Genomic DNA, 20,351 nt, shown 5'->3' with positions numbered 1-20,351 from the left:
AGTCCATGCAGTGGAAGTGATAAATAAATTTAAGGGACTAGATCTGATCAACAGGGTGCTTAATGAACTATGGATGAGGTTTGTGACATTGTACAGGAGATAGGAAGCAAGACTATTCCCAAAAAAAAGAAATGCAAAATGGCTGTCTGAGGAGGCCCACAAATAGCTGTGAAAAGAAAAGAAGCCAAAAGCAAAGGAGAAAAGGAAAGGTATACCCATTTGAATGCAGAGTTCCAAAGAATAGCAAGGAGAGATAAGAAAGCTTTCCTCAGTGATCAGAGCAAAAAAATAGAGGAAAACAATAGAATGTAAAAGACCAGAAATCTCTTCAAGAAGATTAGAGATACCAAGGGAACACTTCATGCGAAGATGGGCTCAATAAAGGACTCAGCCGTTAAAAAGAATTCATTTGAATCAGTTCTGATGAGATGGATGAAACTGGAGCCGATTATACAGAGTGAAGTAAGCCAGAAAGAAAAACACCAATACAGTATACTAACACATATATATGGAATTTAGAAAGATGGCAATGACGACCCTGTATGCAAGACAGGAAAAAAGACACAGCTGTGTATAACAGACTTTTGGACTCAGAGGGAGAGGGAGAGGGTGGGATGAGCTGGGAGAATGGCATTCTAACATGTATACTATCATGTAAGAATTGAATCGCCAGTCTATGTCTGACGCAGGATACAGCATGCTTGGGGCTGGTGCATGGGGATGACCCGCAGAGATGTTATGGGGAGGGAGGTGGGAGGGGGGTTCATGTTTGGGAACACATGTAAGAATTAAAGATTTTAAAATTAAAAAAAATAAAAAACTAAAAAAATAAAAATAAAAAAATAAAGGACAGAAATGGTATGGACTTAACAGAAGCGGAAGATATTAAGAAGAGGTGGCAACAATACACAGAAGCACTGTATAAAAAGGATCTTCATGACCCAGATAATCAGGATGGTATGATCACTCATGTAGAGCCAGACATCCTGGAATGTGAAGTCAAGTAGGCCTTAGGAAGCATCACTAGGAACAAAGCTAGTGGAGGTGATAGAATTCCAGTTAAGCTATTTCATATCCTAAAAGATGATGCTGTGAAAGTGCTGCACTTAGCCACTAGCACGCATATATTTTACTTTTAATGTAGCTCAAGACATGGGAGAAACAAAGCATAAACCTTCTCCCCAGTCAAACATGCCCCTTAGAGTCCCTCCTAAGGAACTGTGGTGTTAGAGAGTCCCTTGGACTGCAAGGAGATCAAACCAGTCCATCCTAAAGGAAATCAGCCCTGAATATTCTTGGAAGGACTGATGCTGAAGCTGAAGCTCCAGTACTTGGGTCACCTGATGCGAAGGACTGACTCACTAGAAAAGACCCTGATGCTGGGAAAGACTGAAGGCAGGAGGAGAAGGGAACAACAGAGGATGAGATAGTTGGATGGCATCACCGACTCAATGGACATGAGTTTGAGCAGGCTCCAGGGGGTGGTGATAGACAGGGAAGCCTGGTGTGCTTCAGTCCATGGGGTCACAAAGAGTCAGACATGACTGAGAGTCTGATCTAAACTATCAATTCCTTCTGGATTTTTTTCCTCTTTGTCCCTAGGTTTTCCTGAACTCATGTCCTATTCTAATGGCCTCTGCCCTTTCAGAAACTCTTAGGCAATAAAGCACAGACTGCATGGCACAGCAACAGAGAGGACCACTACACTATGGATCATAGATCTCTCCTGTGATCTGGTAGTTGCTTCTATGGCCAAATTGCACATTTTCCTGGAAAGGATCCACTTTCCATCCTGGAGGAAGGGATAAGAATCCAAGGCCCAAATCCAGTCACTGACTGAATAGGTACTCCTCTTTCTATGGTGGGGGTGAGGGTATTCATAGTCCATGGGCAGTTAGGAAGATAGATAGAGGTGGCTGGAGAACTTGGATGTCTGGTTAGATATTAATTTGCAACTTCTATGTGAAGTCACAGACTCCAGTAGATATTTCTCTGCTTTGCCCACTAGTTTCTGCTTTCCACTTTAGATAGTTAGTTCCTAGAGGACAGGAGATCATTTCTTAGAGTACATCTTTACACATTTCCTTAGCTATGGTCTTATAGGCAATGATCACACAGTCAACCTTACTGAATACAGATTAGTAGGGGTTAAAAAATCAGTGCTATATTTATTGGATTGCAAGGAGATTCAACCAGTCCATCCCAAAGGAGATCAGTCCTGGGTGTTCATTGGAAGGACTGATGTGAAGCTGAAACTCCAATACTTTGGCCACCTGATGTGAAGAGCTGATTCATTTGAAAAGACCCTGACGCTGGGAAAGATTGAAGGCAGGAGGAGAAGGGGACAACAGAGAATGAAATGGTTGGATGGCAACACCGACTCGATGGACATGGGTTTGGGTGGACTCCGTGAGTTGGTGACGGACAGGGAGGCCTGGCGTGCTGCAGTTCCTGGGGTTGCAAAGAGTCAGATACGACTGAGTGACTGAACTGAACTGAACTGATATTTATTGCATATAAATTATATTTGTTTTTTTTGCTTCTTAGATTTTGAAAGTCATACAGCACCCTGAGTTAAGCATTGTCCAGGTCTTAGAAACATGTTCTTGCAAGAAAAACTCAAAAGCAAACAAAAGGTGATAAAACGAGTTTAGGGAAGGTGGTGAAAAGCAGTAATTCACTTCATCAGTTTTTCCATGTCCGTTCTTTCATTTCTTTTTGCCTCCTGACTTCTGGTACTAGAATAGCACCAATGAGAAGATCAGCACTTCCCAAAATTGTACCAGTAAAGCATATTTCTAGATAGACTTGACTGATTCTGAAATGCTATGCTTTTCTTGACTTCTCAAACTCAAGAATTTGACTTTAGATTGGAGAAAATGAGAACAGATAATTTGTACTTCTAGTTCATACTCTTACTGATATTTTTGTAACTTAGTAGGAGTTGTGATTTCAGATTGAGTACACTAAGTTCAAATCCAGTGGCTACTACTAGATGATTAGATCCATACGGTCATGTTGATAACATTACTTTATGCACAGATAACACATGCCATTTATTGACTTATGCATAGTTTTAACAATTCAACCATTTAATAATTTAAAGTGATATGTATATCTACAGAATAAACTGATTGGTTAGTATCACTTTTTTTTTCTTATATACACAATATATGTAGTATAGCAAAAAACCCAAACTTAGTTCCAATTTTGAATATCTTGTTACTACTTATTTGTGTCTTCTTAAACATCTATTTGTTATCTTTCTTCTATCTTCCTGGCTTCCTCAGGTTATTTTCATTGCTTCTTGCTGGGACCATCTGGTTCAGTTTATACTAAGCTACCAGTTGGAAAACAGGTAAAAACTTTTTCTTCTGCAGTTCAGCAGTAAATGTCCTGCAGTGAATCTTGAGGTTATCAGTTTAAGTCACTGGACTAAGTGCCTAGATCCAGGTTTCTGCCTCTGTCTACATTATTTTCGGCTCACCCCATGAGTGGTATCAGCTGTCTCAGTTCTCCCTTCCCTGACAGGGCAGTGATCTTCAAACTCTTTGTGTGAAGAAAACACATAGGAGAGTTTGTTAAAAATGCTTATCCCTTAGCCCTACTCTGGACTTTCTGAGTCTGAACATAGGTGGGTAAGGGTGAAAACTTTGATGGCAGCTGGTCCTCAGACCCTGCTCAGAGAAGTCATGTGAATCTTAGAAAGAGCCCTAAAGCAACCCTCTAGTTTATAATTTTCTCACTTAAATCCTTTCCATTATCTGAAGGGTAATATGGGTTGAAAAGTCCCTTATTACTTTAGCTCAATTTGAAATAGAAGATGAGTTTAAATAGTTAAACAACTTGCTTCACATGTTATCTCTATACTATGATTAATTAGAGAACATCCCTTTCTTGTCAATTCAGTGTCTCAAGACAGAGAAACTGCTTTGACAAAGTAGTTTGCAATTTGGAGGTGGAGGTGGGCGTTGGTGGGGGGGTGGTGGTGGTGGTGGCAATTATAAAACCAACTATAGTGATAATTATAGCTTACTTCAGAAGAGATCCTTCAAATGAATATAACCTTGTTGTCAGCTCAAGGATTTCATACATATTCTAAGAGTTAAAGAGATGATTTTCTAGTGTTAATGAATTTTAAATTGATTTGTTGTATGTTAAATGATAGTGCCTACAAGAAGCAACAAGAATCCCTTACTATTTCTACAGCTAATGATCCACTAAATAAAACCAACTAATGTTTGGGAGCCATTGTGAGTGGTAAATAACTAGATATAATCAGTCATCTTATATTTTTAGCATATTCAGTTGTGTTTCCCAGCAAGCAGAATTAGGAAAAAGATAATATCATATAATGAGAAGCAGGTGCAATTTTCACTAGAAAACCTAGAAACCGGATGAAAAGTCTCAATGCTGAAAGGCTGGAACTGAATTTCTTTGGCTTTCTCAACTCATGGATACATGTTTAAAATGAACTCTTGAAAACCATGGAAAAAAGTCACTGAACTACTTACAATGCCCATTCTGTAAGTCCTTTCTTCTCTTCTCTTCTGACTTCATTTTGGCCTTTATGTACCATTGACACCTTTATAAGAGGTAAACAGAGTCTTATGTAGGAATTATGCTGGATAAGAACCAACATCAATTAAAATATTCCTCATTCATAGGCAAAAATTCTTATCATAAAGATAGCTTTTAAGAACATCTTTATAGAAAATACTCCATAGAAGTTTCTTTTTAATATATCAATATTAGCTCCAGAGAAAAATAAAATACTCTCAAGTAGATTGATTGATCCAAATGATGGGAGGCCTAGAAAATATTTAATAACAAGCCTTGACAATCATGTCTTTCCTTATATGGCCTCTAATAGCTATAGTTGATGAATAGCTTTAAAAGTCACAAGGGAAACATTCTTGATTCAAAAACTCAGAAATTTAGACAACTGTATTCCAGTTTCAGTGGTGAACAGCGTGTTTCTTTTTTTTTTTTTTTAATTGGAAGTGGTAAAAGTGTGTTCTGTTTTCTCTCTCAGAAAAATCATGTCCTGAAGAATGGAGTCAGGAACTTATCTCCTATGACTTCTTTAACATGAAAAATTCATCAACATCCATATTATCTGACAGTTCATCAAACTGCTAATTCCAAATGGTTAAACAAAATACACCTGTGGTGTACAATCCAATCTTTCAATGTGAATTTGGCTTCAGATCCTATGACAAATTGCATATTTATTCAAATATCTTAAAATTTTCATAGAATAATTTCCAGTGAATGAATGCTTCCCTAGCAAAGTGCTTAAGTCATGCTTCAGAATCAATGTTTTATCTTATGTAACTGAGCTTTTTTTTAAATATAGAAAGTTAAGGAAGTTTCTGATGTCATATAAATTGGCAAACATGGAAACTGGACTAAATTATTTTCAACTTTCAACTTTTGTCATTATTCAATCTTTTTCTTTAAATGGTACTGAAATTCTGTTTCAGGAATCTCAAATAAATATAACAGTCATGCCTATCTCTCAGGTTTACTAGGCCAATCTTATTTAGTCTACAATGACTGTAAGATCTTCCTTTTAGTTTGTCATATTTATGTATCAAGGCAGTATTTTCTGATCTTTTAATGAAATACTTTTCTACGTGTACATTTAAATCATTTGCTGAAATACTCTGTGGCAATAAGGCCTTTAACTCATATTCTACAAATACATAAAATATAACTTAAAATTGAACTAATTATGCTACATATTGAATAACTATAAATAAAATATAATTTGAGTGAACTTCCATTATGAATTTAGAAGCATTCTTTAAAACTGATGATAAATGTGATGCTGCTGTTTAAAAGAAGTCTGAGACACTAGTAGCTGCAAGAGTGATGATTTGTCAGAACAAACTGTAAAAATATAAATCTAAGGTTTAGGTGGAAGAAGCACTTTGACCAGCTGGTTGGGATTCAGATCTAGGTCTTTTGCTACATTAAATTTATTGTCATGTAAAATTCTCATCCATATTACACTTACACAGGAAAATGTTTTAACTTGATTATACAACCAAATTAATGTAATTCTAATATCACTATGTTCAGTATTCAATGGATAAAATTTTTTCTATAATATTAAGTTTAAAAAGCACTTTTAAATAAATTGTTCAGTTTCTCTGTTGAACTACTTTTTTCCCAAGCAAAATCCATTTAATGACATAATTTGATTGCAGGAAAGGAAAAACTCAGAAGTCACTTATTGAATCAGATTTTATCATTCATTGTTTCAAAGTGTTTTGCTCAGGTCTTCAGTTGCTTTCAGGTTCAGGGACCTGTTGCCTCATAAAGGTGCACTTGTCAAGAGTGGAACCTGCCCTGACTTATTCTTCTCACAGGTACATTTCTATAAGCTTAAAAGCCTTTGAACACACAGTGTATAAGAATGGCTCTCCACAAATCCTGGAAATATTCTGGTATAATTCAGTTACCTGCCAGTGATTAAGAAGAAGAGAGTAAGAATGACAAGAAGAGTGAATCCTCCCACGGCTGCGGTGGCTATCACAAGAATCTGCCCTTGTTCTGCCGCCATGTCAGAAGCTGAAACACAGATAAGGTATTAACATTTCCCTGGGTAACCTTTCACTACCAAATGTTTTACAACTTACAATATTCCTGAAAATACAATAATGAATAGGGCTTCCCTGGTAGCTCAGATGGTAAAGCTTCTGCCTGCAATGCAGGAGACCCGGGTTCGAACCCTTGGTTGGGAAGATCCTCTGGAGCAGGAAATGGCAACCCGCTCCAGTACTCTTGCCTGGAAAATTCCATGGACGGAAGAGCCTGGTAGGCTACAGTGCATGGGGTCATAAAGAGTCGGACACTGAAAATTGAATAATGAATACCAAAAAATCCCACCAAATTTGCCCTTTATTTGACATGTAAGATGCAGATCCAAAATGAGGGCTGAAGATTGAAACTTAATCTACCCATAACCCTTTCCTTTTTTTACAAAAATACTAAGAAAGCAGATGGGTTCCTAGTACCCCTCATTTTAAGATTAAGTAGATTTTGCATAATTAAATAAGCAGGTGAGCTAAAGGATTTTGCTTATGTAATTGCTATTTCCTTGAACACGTTTGCCAACTATTGGGCTACACTCACAGGCTTGCAAACCCTGTAGTTGCCCGCCTGAGAGACAAAGGAAAGCCAGGAGCCAGTAAAAGAAACAACAGTTTAGTACTTAGGGAATCTTACAAGTCTGAAAGTCCTGGAGCAACACCCCATCATAGATAGCAGACAGCAGCCAGGACAGAGTAGTGGTCCTCACAATGGGGGTGGAGGTGGGGTAACCGTTTATAGGAGGAATTGGCTTCAGGTTGGCTCATCAGTCATCAGGGTAACCAGAAGCTGGGGCAAGAATGTAGGCAGTTACTGATTAAACCCTATAATTGAGAGGATTGGATAGTCATGTGAGTAGGGTGTAAGTGAACCATGGGCTGGTTGAGCAGAAGTCATATAAGACTTAGTAGTGGACCTACAGAGGTTGATACATGATAGTAGCTCAATAAATGTTTGTTTATGTGAATGTATTAGATGATTCTGGTATAAAAGAGGTTAGATTAACCCAGGATTATCCATGTCCTCAACTTTCACTTAATATGTAGAGATTTACCCTGAAGGTAGCAACAATATGTATGTAAAGTCAGTCTATCTAACACTATTTCAATCAGTAGAATCCAGTTATTCTGTATTCTTGGAGATAATGCTTCCTGGGAGGCAGTGACTACTGGAAGTATAGACTTTTACATTGAATCAAGTTGAGTAGATTAAGCTTTTAAATTCGAGTCCAAGGTTAAGAATGATTGACAGCATAGAGGTGCTAGTAGACTCTATATTACTGAGCACCTATTATACGGCAGGCACTGAGACATACTGGGGATATAGTGGTAAACAATAGACCCTGTCCTCCTGGATTTATAGTTCAGTGGGGAAGACAAACAACAAACAAGTAATTACAAGTCTAAGAATTGTTACAAAAGAGATACTGCAAGGTGCTCTGGAAGAGAATAAACAGCCTTTGGTGATGAATCAGCAGAGTAGGGGGTTTCCCAGGTTGGTGCTATTGGTAAAGAATCTGCCTGCCAGTGCAGGAGGTGCCAGAGATGCTGGTTGGATCCCTGAGTCTGCAATATACTCTGGAGTAGGAAATGGCAACCCACTCCAGTATTCTTGTCTGGAAAATTCCATGGACAGAGGAATCTGGTGGACTACAGTCCATGGGGTCGCAAAGAGTCAGACACGACTGAACCCACACCACACTGTATCTCACTGCAGCAGAGCAGGAGTTTGGAAATGTGATATATTGGGAGAAGGAGGAGCGGAAGCAGAGGAGGAGAAGTAGGAGGAGGGGGAGGAGGGGGAAGGACGAGGAGGAAGACAAGTTGTTCCTGGGTTAGAGGTCTCAAAGACTCCATTAATGTAAACAGACACTGAGGGACTTCCCTGCTGGTCCAGTGGTTTAGAATCTGCCTTTTAAAGCAGGGGACGTAGGTTAGCTACCTGGTCTGAGAACTAAAATCCCACATGCCTTGGGGCATCTAAGCCCATACGCCACAACTGGAGAGAAACCTGCCTGCCACAGCTGGAGATCCAGCATGCCACAAGGAAGGTCCTGTGTGCTGACACAGCCAAAAATAAATATATTAAAAAATAAACAGATACTTAGACAAATAAACCATAAAATCATCTACAAAATGAATGTCATAAAATTCCATAAAATACAATAAAGATACAAATTCCTCTGTGGTGAAAACTTATCTATATTTCCACTTATTCATTTTTTAATCCTGAGAAGATATTTCTAATTAGTTTTGTACGAGAAATGTGTATATAAACATAAGATTTACTCATGTAAGTAACACCAATGAGAGCAAACTTGTCCTTAAGAAGAAACACAATAAAATCCATGGTAAGAAATAAAATGTGTTTGTAACTAGGTGATAGGAATTGTTCCTTTGCTTAATCGAATGAGGCTGTATTTTTAGAAAAAGATAAGTATATTAAAATGACATATTTCATTCTATGGTTTGGAAAGATGCATACTTCCTTAAGAGGAAGCAATTATCTGAAAAGAGTTGTAAAACTGTTACTGAGCAAGGACTTAGCACCTACCCAATGTTTGGCATAAGTCAGGATGACATTAAGTGAGGTTTGCTGTAGTTGTTTCTATTTAAAGAGAAAAAAGTGAAGCTATTTACTTGGTGTCCAAAAGAGAAAAAAAAAAAAAAGAGATTTCATGTCTTTAGGAAAGTATGAGGGAAAAGCAATTTGGCCATTTTAAACCAAAGAATTTTCTTCTATGGAAGCATGATTTTGTCTCTCTGTAATCAAGATTATTCTAGTTTATATTTACATTTCAAAGTGAAATCTGTTATTTGTATTCTGTGTCATTTTCTATGCAATACTTTTTAAAGTTAACCCTTTTCTGTTTGAACAACTTTTTTAAAGCTGTGGGTGACAGCACTGATATGATTTTTTTGAATAAAGCATTTCTCAAAATTCTGCCCAGTGAAATACATTGTGGAATGTATTTGTTTCCTGTTCATATGTTTTATTTATGACTCCCAATTTTAAATGAAATGTCAAAATTTCAAATGATATTATCTCATCACTTCACCAAAATAGTTTTTTAAACAAAGAGGTCTCTACAAAGTAATGGATGGAGAGCACCCAGTAAGTTAATTGTAAGCTTTGTTGATAGTCAATATGGGAAATCATTACCATTTTTTTTTTCAGGGAAAAAAATAATCCCCTCTCGGTGAATATATAGCAATCAATATTGGTTTAATATTATGAAATTATATATATATATAAAGATGTAGCAGTATACAATGGAGACTCTTCAATCTATAAAATCACCACTAAATGGTCATGTAGATATAAGAGTGAGACAGAAGTGAAAACTGAAGAAATAGTTCTCCTAGATGAAGAGAATTTTGTGATTTTGTAAATGATGCTATTCTCTTGGTCACCTAGAATTGAAACATGAGGTCATCTCTGAGTTTGCCTTTCCCTATAACTCCTGTTCCAGAGTCAAATCATTATTATATTGATATCATCTTGTATTTATTACCATTGGTAATCTAAAACTTCAGCCTTACAGATTAGGCTAGTTCTATAATTTTTTATTAGATTGCTTTCCCACAGTGTCTCTTCCTAATCCATCCTACATTATGTGACTAGAAAATTATACTTTAAAAAATATTTTAAAATATTCAGACTTTCCTATAGCCTAAGAGAGTAAAATCACAGTAAGTACACCACTGTTAGAAATATTCAAGCCTAAAACTTTGAACTCAGCCTTCACATAGTGCAGGCAGATCATCAGTCCTGTCATTACTACATTTTAAAATTATTTAATTCATTCCCATTCTCTCTTATCCCCACAGCTATTTTCTTAGTTCAGACACTCATCACATGCATTTGAATTCAGCTAGATGGCAACTTCAATTATGTGGAATACAGTGGAGTAGTGGCAAATGAGATAGACATAAAGAGCCTCTGAAGAAACATCTGACAGATGGTCACATACTAAGAATAGAGAGTCTACTCATAAAACAGCTTCAGTGCCTCACACTCTTACTTCAGATATGTTTATTGATTTCTGAATTCATATAGCAGTATAGCAGGTGTAAATTAAGTGTTAAGACCAGACATGAGGTACCTAAAGAGAGGGAGTTGAATGGAAGTACACACTACTAGGCTGACTGAAAGAACAACTGGGAAAATTGAAAATTTGACATAAAATTCCAAAATACATACTACTCTGGAGGCAGGAGTGTAGGATCAAACAGCTCTATAAAATTCATGGAGAACAACCCAGATGTCCATCAGCAGATGAATGGATAAGAAAGCTGTGGTACATATACACAATGGAGTATTACTCAGCCATTAAAAAGAATACATTTGAATCAGTTCTAATGAGATGGATGAAACTGGAGCCGATTATACAGAGTGAAGTAAGCCATAAAGGAAAACACCAATACAGTATACTAACACATATATATGGAATTTAGAAAGACGGTAATGATAACCCTGTATGCGAGACAGCAAAAGAGACACAGATGTATAGAATGGACTTTTGGACTCTGAGGGAGAGGGAGAGGGTGGGATGATTTGGGAGAATGGCACTGAAACATGTATACTATCATGTAAGAAACAAATTGCCAGTGTATGTTCGATACAGGATACAGGATGCTTGGGGCTGGTGCACAGGGATGATCCAGAGAGATGATATGGGGTGGGAGGTGGGAGGGGGGTTCAGGATTAGGAACTCATGTACACCTGTGGTGGATTCATGTCAATGTATGGCAAAACCAATACAGTATTGAAAAGTAAAATAAAGTAAAAATAAAAATTAAAAAAAAAGAATTCAAGGAGCACCAATGGACTCAGTATGTTAGAACTCAATACATTACTATGGTCAGCCAAGGTCAACTAAAACATACTGAGACATGTCTAAGATAGTTTATACAGAAGGACAGGAGTTTGTGGATGCATGATTAGAAAAAAAATGTCCCTTTAATATATTTAAAAATTATAAAAAGAATAATTTAAAGACCAAACCTGTGTCTGAAAACTTCAACTATCAAAAATGATTCATTTTCTGAAGATATCTGGGTTTTTTGGGGCCCATTTCAAATATATCATAAGCTTCTTGAGGGCAGAAACAATATCATTTGCCTTTCTGTATCACATGGAATTAGCATAGTGCCTTACAGAGTATAGAGATTAATAAATGTATGTTTTCATAAACAAGAGATAAAGAGCACTTTCTAGATATTAGCCTCTGACTAAAAGAAAATTTTCATATGTGATCTGTTTGGTAATGTTAATGCCTAAAATGTTCTAGTGACACAAGAATTCCCTTATACCTTTGTATTTTGGCATTTAATATGTTCTGAAATAAAATAGTGTGAGTAAATTTCTTCATTCAAATATCCCAGCCTAGGATTTAAAGGAAGTAGCTATTTAGCAGAAGAGGTTTGGCCTGACATTGTATTAACATGTTTATTTTATATTCATTCAACATTTGATCCCATCTACCAACAAGAAAAATATCCCTAAGATTGACTTACGAGAGAGAGAGAAGAGTAAGAGTCTCTGATCCAGTCTAGTGAGCCAGTTACTGAATTCTCTTCTCAGCTGAATGGAAACAAACCTCATGAAACATTTCTGTTGACGTAAAGACCCTTAGCTGGGATTATACTTTTTCAGAAAATTATTTCACATACGTACTTTCCTCCACTGTTCTGTCATTTCTCCAGAAACAATGCAATTCAGTACTTCAAACTGTGGCTACATTGGGACACAAAAGATTTCAAGATTCACTCTTTTTGATGACCTTAATTTACTTGTCAGATAAAAATGCCAAATGATACAGGGATAATTGGAAAATGTGAGTTTGGTACAACTTGATGGAGAGGCAGAAGCAGAAGCAGGTAGTGCAGCATGATGAGACACTTTCTGTCTTCTCTTTTTAAAGGGATTGTTGTCCGCATTAATAAATGGTCAGCATGCCTTGCTACAGGTAGGCTTCATGTGATAAGTCCCAAAGAACACTGAAAAGAGATCGAGGCATTTAAACACCTGGGACTATTGTTAACATTCTAAATGTCAAGAATTCAATTTGTAATTGTCTATATTTCATATAGTTATTGGAAGCTGTGATAGGTCTTTGATAACATTTCTTTGCAATTGAATACTCATGTTCCCAAAATACATATTTTATCATTAAAAAAAACCCCATCAAATGTCGAATGGAATTTCCTTATAAATTTCACAAATTCCCTGGATTACTGACCTGGAATGGATTATATAATATAAAGATGATTGGAGTGTTCACACAGTTCAAAATCTGATATCATTCATATATCCTGTTCCTTAGGATTTCTTGAGGAAATTCTCATTCACTGACTCATTATCCATTCAAAAATGACAAAAATAATTATCGTTTTGAATGTGTTAGACACTATGACATAAGCATTTCGTAAACAAACAAACAAAAACAAACACTAAAGTATATTTTCCTGTTCTCATAGTAGTTTCTCTTTAGTGAAGGGGTTAGAGATGTAAGCCTTAATTGTGGTATAGCAAAATTGTTGCTAAAATGGAGGTATGTATGAAGGTCATGTGATAAGAGTATGCGAGTAATAATCTTGACAGGAAGAAGTGAAAGAGGGTTTATAAAGGTGATTCTCACTGGAATGATTAAATATGCAGTCACCAAGGTGATGAATAGATATTGGGACAGTCTAGTTTGAAGAAATGATATCACAAATCTGGAGACACAAAATGGCTCAACATCTTGAGGAGTTGTTTCTGTGTACTTTGGGATGTCTGAGACATAAATCAAGAGGCTGAACTGGAGGTTGGAAAGAGAGAGGCAAAGGGTGCCTCATGAAAATTTAAATTGACATCAGTCGGTGTGCTTATGTTTTTCTCAAGTTACCGTTCACACTCAGGTTCAGAAGTAGAAGTATTGGAGATATGAGTTTCATCAAAATTGCCTTACTGGAGATAAACTCTTGCAAATATATGGGAAGAATCTGCCTGAAGATAAATCCAACAGAGAAGAAAGCAGAAGTGAGAGAGAGAAAGTACTGAGAACATAGTTGGAGAGCCTGGATTCAGCCTGAATCTCACTTTTCATTAAGCCAGTCAGGGTTTTGTTACTTGAAACTGATAGTCCTATTTAATATAGTAAACCAAAGAAGGAGGACTTTGGTTGTATTTATCAACATACATATCATAATATGGGCTTTCCTGGTGGCTCAGTGGTAAAGAATCCGCCTGCCAATGCAGGAGACACAGGTTCGATCCCTGGGTCAGGAAAATCTCCCAAAGGAGGATATGGCCACCCACTCCAGTATTCTTGCCTAAGAAATCCCATGGACAGAGGAGCCTGGTGGGCTGCAGTTCATGGGGTTGCAAAGAGTTGGACATGACTGAGCAACTACTTAACAACAATATCCTAATACACAGGGAAGGGAAAGTAAGTGGGTCTTTATAGTTCCAAAAAAAGTGGGTTTTTATATTTCCAAGAAAGAATTTCTCATTGCTTATTATGTTGCATGAGCTGGATATTTCCTATCTTCATTTACTTTTTAAAAAATTGATGTTGAATACAGCCTCCTGAGTATGTTTTTCCCCACAACTAGATGGATAGGACTGGAAGGATAAGGTGAAATGGGATGGGAGAGGGTTACTTTTATAAAATAACTTTTTGGTAAACAAAGAATATAAAATTCTCTGCCTGAAGATTCCTTTTCTATTTAACAGACAGATTAGATTCAGGGGAAAATCAGGCCTGTTTAGCATATATTTAATAGATCTTATGCACTGACTTAATAAAAATTGCATGGATGTAAACACAAACGAAAAATAAAAACAAATGAACTGACATTTCTGGCAAGTTGAGCATGACAGGATATTAAAATCAGATTGTGGAAAAATCTGCTCAATTTAAACCCATCTAATTATAAACTCATTACCACCAAATCTGGATCTAAACAAATTCCTGTGGAAGACTTTTACTTCATTTTCTCATTAATGATAAAGCAGATTTGAGACTACAGTTGTCCCATGTATGGCTTCAGTAGAAGTATCTTATGAAAGCACAGAAACCAGCAATGTTGGGGATGTGACTGTAATTTCTCTAAGTTTTATGGACCCAAGCACTGTGTCCTAAGCAATTTAGATCCCAGGCATCTAATAGGAACCTGCTACTTCTTATGTCAGGACTCATTTGATTATCCCCTGAAAGTGAATAAGTTGTATGGTAAGTTTTTGTTCATTGCTTGAAATTGTTTGAAGCCTGTTCTGAGTAATACAAACCATTTACCTCAACATTTAACCAATCACTATAACTGGTTCTGAAAGATTTAAAGAGAATCAATCCTTTTTTATTTTATCTATTTTTTAAAAATTTATTTTTAATTGAAGGATAATTGTTTTACAGTATTGTGTTGTTTCTGCCATACATCAACATGAATCAGCCATAGAGATACACATGTCCCCTCCCTCTTGAGCCTCCCTCCCACCTCCTACCCCATCCTACCCCTCTAGGTTGTCATAGGGCACTAGTTTGAGCTCCCTGAGTCATACAGTGAATTCCTGCTGGCTATCTATTTTACATCGGAGAAGGCAATGGCACCCCACTCCAGTACTCTTGCCTGGAAAATCCCATGGATGGAGGAGCCTGGTGGGCTACAGTCCCTGGGGTTGCTAGAAGTCGGACACGACTGAGTGACTTCACTTTCCCTTTTCACTTTCATGTATTGGAGAAAGAAATGGCAACCCACTCCAGTGTTCTTGCCTGGAGAACCCCAGGGACGGGGGAGCCAGTTGGGCTGCTGTCTATGGGGTCGCACAGAGTCGGACACAACTGAAGCGACTTAGCAGCAGCAGCATCTGTTTTACATACAGTAGTGTTTCCATGCAACCCTATTGTTAAAAAGGCCATAGTCCTACAAAACTATGGCTCTATTCAATTTTCTGAGTGTCCCTCAAGTATTATGCTTTCCCAGAGACCACAAGCGAGGTTTCCAAGTTAAATATTCTACATTGGAAGCAAGAAGGCACAGTATTACTCTACTGCCATTATTTTCAAGAAAATAACACTCTTTGCTTTGCATATTGACCTCTCACTAAATTTTTACTTCTTTGCCTAGAGAATCAAGTTAACTTAAAACTGAGGCTTAGTATGATTCTGAAAACATGACAGTAAATACCACTCTAAAAGAATGGTAAATTAGGGCTTCCCTGGTGGTCCAGTGATTAAGAATCTGCCTTGCAATGCAAGGGACATGAGTTTGATCCCTGGTCTCGGAAGATTTCACATGTTGCGGACTAACCCGATGTGCCACAACTACTGAGCAAGCACTTTAGAGCTCCTGCTCTGCAACAAGAGAGACCTCTGCAATGAAGAGTTGCCATAGCTAGAGAAAGCCCGCGAGCAGCAATGGAGACCCACTACAGCCAAAAAGTTAAATAAATAAATAAAGGTTTTAAAAACGTCAAAAAATAAAAGAATGGTGAACTAAAAGGGAAAGGTTTTCTGACATAGCCATGAGCAATTTCATGTAATATGAACCAGTACTGTGTTTTATTTATTCATCTTTTAAATCAGTATCTTCACAATTTGATACTGATTGTAGACAAACTGCATATACGCCACCTTGGTAGACATCTGTAGAATAACACATCTGTTTCAATATGTTTATGCCCTGGGTTTCATTTTCAAAAACTAGAATTGATTTCTGGATATAAATAACTCTGCTAATTTGCTACTGGCATAAACAATTATATAATCATCAACTTTATCAAAACTAAAATCAGTTTCTTTGGTAGACAAAAGGTAATTGACCAAAAGTCTGCAGACTAGACTACTTATTCTATTTTGTACAACATACTTTTCCCAAGGCTTATCCTAGAAAGCGTGCACAACTATGCAACTCAATATATATGGGAGTGGTTCTCAGGCTTCTTTTTGATGACTTGGAACACCTGCTTTGATGACTTGGAACACCTGTTTTCCAGGCCAGAATCATCTTCTTTCCACAGTACCCTGTGGTGTGAAACTCTAGGCTTTCAGTCTACAGAATGTTTAACTCTGGGAGCACATCCAAATCTGCTTCCTAAGGACAGTCTTTGCTTTGCCTGCAGCCCATTTCAGTGCAAATGTGGGGAGATTTTATTTTCACATGAGCGAAAATATTGGTTGGATATCTTGGCCTTAATAGTGGAAAGATTTCTGCATCTTCTTCATCTTATTTTTAAAGCACCTGCATCATCCCTCAATACAAGAATAGAGAACCTAAGTATTCATTAAAGACTAGCCTTAAAATTTTAGTAAGGGTTCCCTTGTTGCTCAGCTGGTAAAGAATCTGCCTGCAATGTGGGAGACCTGGGTTCGATCCCTGGGTTGGGAAGATCCCTGGAGAAGGAAAAGACTGTCACTCCAGTATTCTGTCCTGGAGAATTCCATGGACTGTATAGTCCATGGGGTCGCAAAGAATGGGACATGACTGAGTGACTTTCACTTTCACACTTTTTTTAAAAAAATTTTTATTTTTGCTTTATTTTACTTTACAATACTGTATTGGTTTTGCCATACATTGACATGAATCCACCATGGATGTACATGCAATCCCAAACATGAACCCCCCTCCCACCTCCCTCCCCACAACATCCCTCTGGGTCATCCCCATGCACCAGCCCCAAGCATGCACACTTTTCAAGCATCTCTTAGGATATCTCCTCAGTCCTGTCTCTGAAAACTGCCTCCACCCCAGGGTAGGGTCTTAGAAGACTGTTCTCTCTGGCTCAGGCTCCCAGGCATGAATTGGATTAGGGATGGAGATCTGATTCAAACTGGGTTACTTATGGCCTCTCTTCCAGGAATTTGGGATAGGATTCACAGTACTTGCCAATTTTAATCCATGATTGATATGAAAGGGAAATGTGAATTTGCAAGCCATGGGGCAGATAGATAGCCTTTCCTAAATGAACACAGACAGGTAAAACTAGTCTTTAGAGAGAGAAACAGAGATGCGTGGCTGTGTAGACCAATGGAAAGACTGCCTGCCTTTCATTTCAAGAGTTTTCTGATTTCTTGTTTCAGCCCTTTTTGAAGCCTAGGTTTACTCCCCACATTTCCACTCTAGTCCTACCTGGCATATTCTTGTATCTCTTTTTTGTTAACTTAGCTCGGACACGACTGAACGACTGAACTGACTGACTAAGTGATACCAATGGAAAAGCCATCTTCAGGCAGTGGTGCTTTACCTCGGTCAGGCCTGCTTTTATTAAAAGTTGTAATCAGAACACATCACATGAAAAAACTTCTGCATTTGGTGAAAAAAACTCTGCTTGAGGCCACTAATCTCAATTCCCTCCTTATGTATTTCCTACAGCATTTGGGCTTAATATTAAGAGTCTGACCACTTCTTTAGTCTCTGCTGCTGCCAGAAGTCTCAGAAGTAGAGATGGCACACACATACGCTGCTAGTAATAACTGTCAAGACAAGACTTGTTCCTTCTTGTTTTTATGGAACTAATCTTTTACTTCTAGTACAACTTTACGAAACATTTTTTTACATGTGTTTTAAACTGCCTTGAATAATTTTTAGGGGGGAGAGAAATGCAAGTGAAAAAACCAACAATCCTCTGTTTAGTTAATCAAAGTTTCTAAGAAAGCATTCTTATAAAAATTAAGGGCAATTTAGATACATTAGCATATATGTGGGAAAAGTCATGCTACTTACAGCTGCAAGCATTCAGCTTTATTCCTAAAACATGAAATGTAACTTTAACTGTAATTCTCTCTTAAGTCTAATGAATAATATTAATGATTTTACATCAGTTATTTATATGTCTGGGTGCATTCTGTTAAACAATATTTTAAGTAATTCTAGATAATTAGCAAAAAGTGTAACAGAGGTCACTTCTATTCTTTAAAACCCATGAGAAGAATTTCTAAGTTCCATATGTTTACTGGATTGATTTATGTGTTAAGTACCACCTCTTACCCCCAGCAATGGAGGTGCATATAATCTAGGTAGTTTCCAGTGAATTTTTCTATATTGCTTCTCTTTTGAAGGTTGACAGAAAGTATTTGCTGAATTGCTTTTATTTTCCCTACTGAGTATTGACATTCTTCGCTTGTCCTAATCCCCTGATTTCCAGAGTATAAGCTACTGGAAGTCTTAAGCTAAGGTTGCATATAAGACTCTCTCAACTATCTTCCCAGTCAGGGGCCAAGTAAGATGCTCTTTCTCTTCTTATGTATACAAGTTCTAAGGCCTTAGCAGTCTCTGGATGTCACTGATCAAGGTAAGAATAGAATTACCCTATTGACCTTTTATTTACTTACTTTTGACCTTTATTTTCTGTAAAATATTTCTCTATCTTAGGCAGTAAGAACACTAGGGGAAATGGTGACAGAGACAGTTTCATATGCAAAAGTATGTTTTTAATAAAAGCTCATTTAATTTATATTGCCTGCTTCTATTCATAATCTCAAGGTAGGATAGAGTCTAATTATGAATGATATACTTTTAAAATCCTTAAAAGTAAATAGTAATTGTTAAAGTGCATAACTTAGAAAATGACCATGGGTGTTAGTTGCATATCTTAACTACATGTTTATGTTTAATATCATTTGAAATCTATCATCTCAGTGGACAGTTAATCAAGAAGAGAGAGAGAAAATGACAAAAAGACAGATAGCTGGTTATAAAAAGTTGCAGTTCCTAAGATGGATAAATACAAACAGTGAGAAGTAGGTCTCTAATGGACAGAAATTAGCTGTCAACAATTGAAAAGGATTCAAAAGGCATTTTGAGTTGCAGTACAGAACATGACAGAAAAAAGAAGAATGTACTAACGGTAATTAGATAACCCAAATCTTGGTTATGTTTCCACTTGGTGCTCTGTTTGGCCATGCAACTTAGGTTACTTTGGAAAAGAATGGAGTAGGCCTCCTTCTAGTCATTTTGCAAGCAAAAATGTGACTTTATAAAAGTTAAAAATTCTCAACCTGCAATTATTCCATAATTCGCAAAAGTAAAAATCTTTCATCAAATAAGATATTTTATGGTTATTACTTATAGAAGTCATAGCATAATTGATACCTGTTCTGAGTCAAAAGCATAGATTTCAATATATAGGTACGTATGATTTTCTGTGGGTTTCATATTCTTTTGCAAGGAAATCATTTGTTTAGCTATTTATTTAATTTTAAAATATTTATAATGGGGTAGGTGGTTATGGGTACATAAATCACATCATTTCTACTTGAAAACTGAAGAAGATTCCACAGAGGGTACCGTAAGCGAGCGTTCTCAGCAGAATTACATTCTTTTACTTTCTTCTTGATTATTTTCCTTTCTTTTTCTACCACAGGTTCACTCGAAAATATATATTGCACTCAGTGAAGGAGTCTCCCTCAGAAGAAGGGTAGCAATTACTATAACAAACACTGTTTAAAGTGCTTTCATATGCCGTTCACAGTTTTAAGCACTTCACAGGTACTGACCCATTTAATCTTCACAACAATCATATGATATAGTAGTATTTTTAGCTTCACTTTATCATTGGAGAAATTAAGGCACAGAGTTTAAGTAACCTGCCCATAGTCATGTAGGAGAAATGGCAGAACCAGATAAACAAACAGTCTGTTTTTGAGTATGAGCTTCTAACCATTATGTTACACTGCCTGTTGACACTTGACTTTTTGTAATTTAAATATTTAAAAGAAAGGTAGCCTGACCCATAAACAATTTGATTACACTGAAATAGGAGAGACA

The 20,351-nt window shown here is 37.0% G+C and overlaps 1 protein-coding gene across 2 annotated transcripts in view; it reads right to left on the bottom strand.

The window, feature by feature from the left end:
* The window catches only part of EPHA6 (EPH receptor A6), a 985,602-nt gene that overhangs the window by 294,238 nt on the left and 671,013 nt on the right, over nucleotides 1-20,351 (bottom strand). For both annotated transcript variants that reach the window (XM_042230510.2, XM_060404157.1), the window contains exons 8-9: nucleotides 6,471-6,579; nucleotides 4,515-4,585 (exon numbers count right to left, since the gene is read on the bottom strand). In XM_042230510.2, coding sequence (XP_042086444.1) covers nucleotides 4,515-4,585; nucleotides 6,471-6,579 — 180 coding nt within the window. The remainder of the gene's footprint in view (nucleotides 1-4,514; nucleotides 4,586-6,470; nucleotides 6,580-20,351) is intronic.

The sequence above is a fragment of the Ovis aries genome, chromosome 1 (genome assembly GCF_016772045.2).
Source record: "Ovis aries strain OAR_USU_Benz2616 breed Rambouillet chromosome 1, ARS-UI_Ramb_v3.0, whole genome shotgun sequence".
Lineage (NCBI taxonomy): Eukaryota > Metazoa > Chordata > Mammalia > Artiodactyla > Bovidae > Ovis > Ovis aries.
The sequence above is the reverse complement of the archived record's forward strand: the minus strand, read 5'-3'. Positions and strand labels throughout refer to the sequence as shown.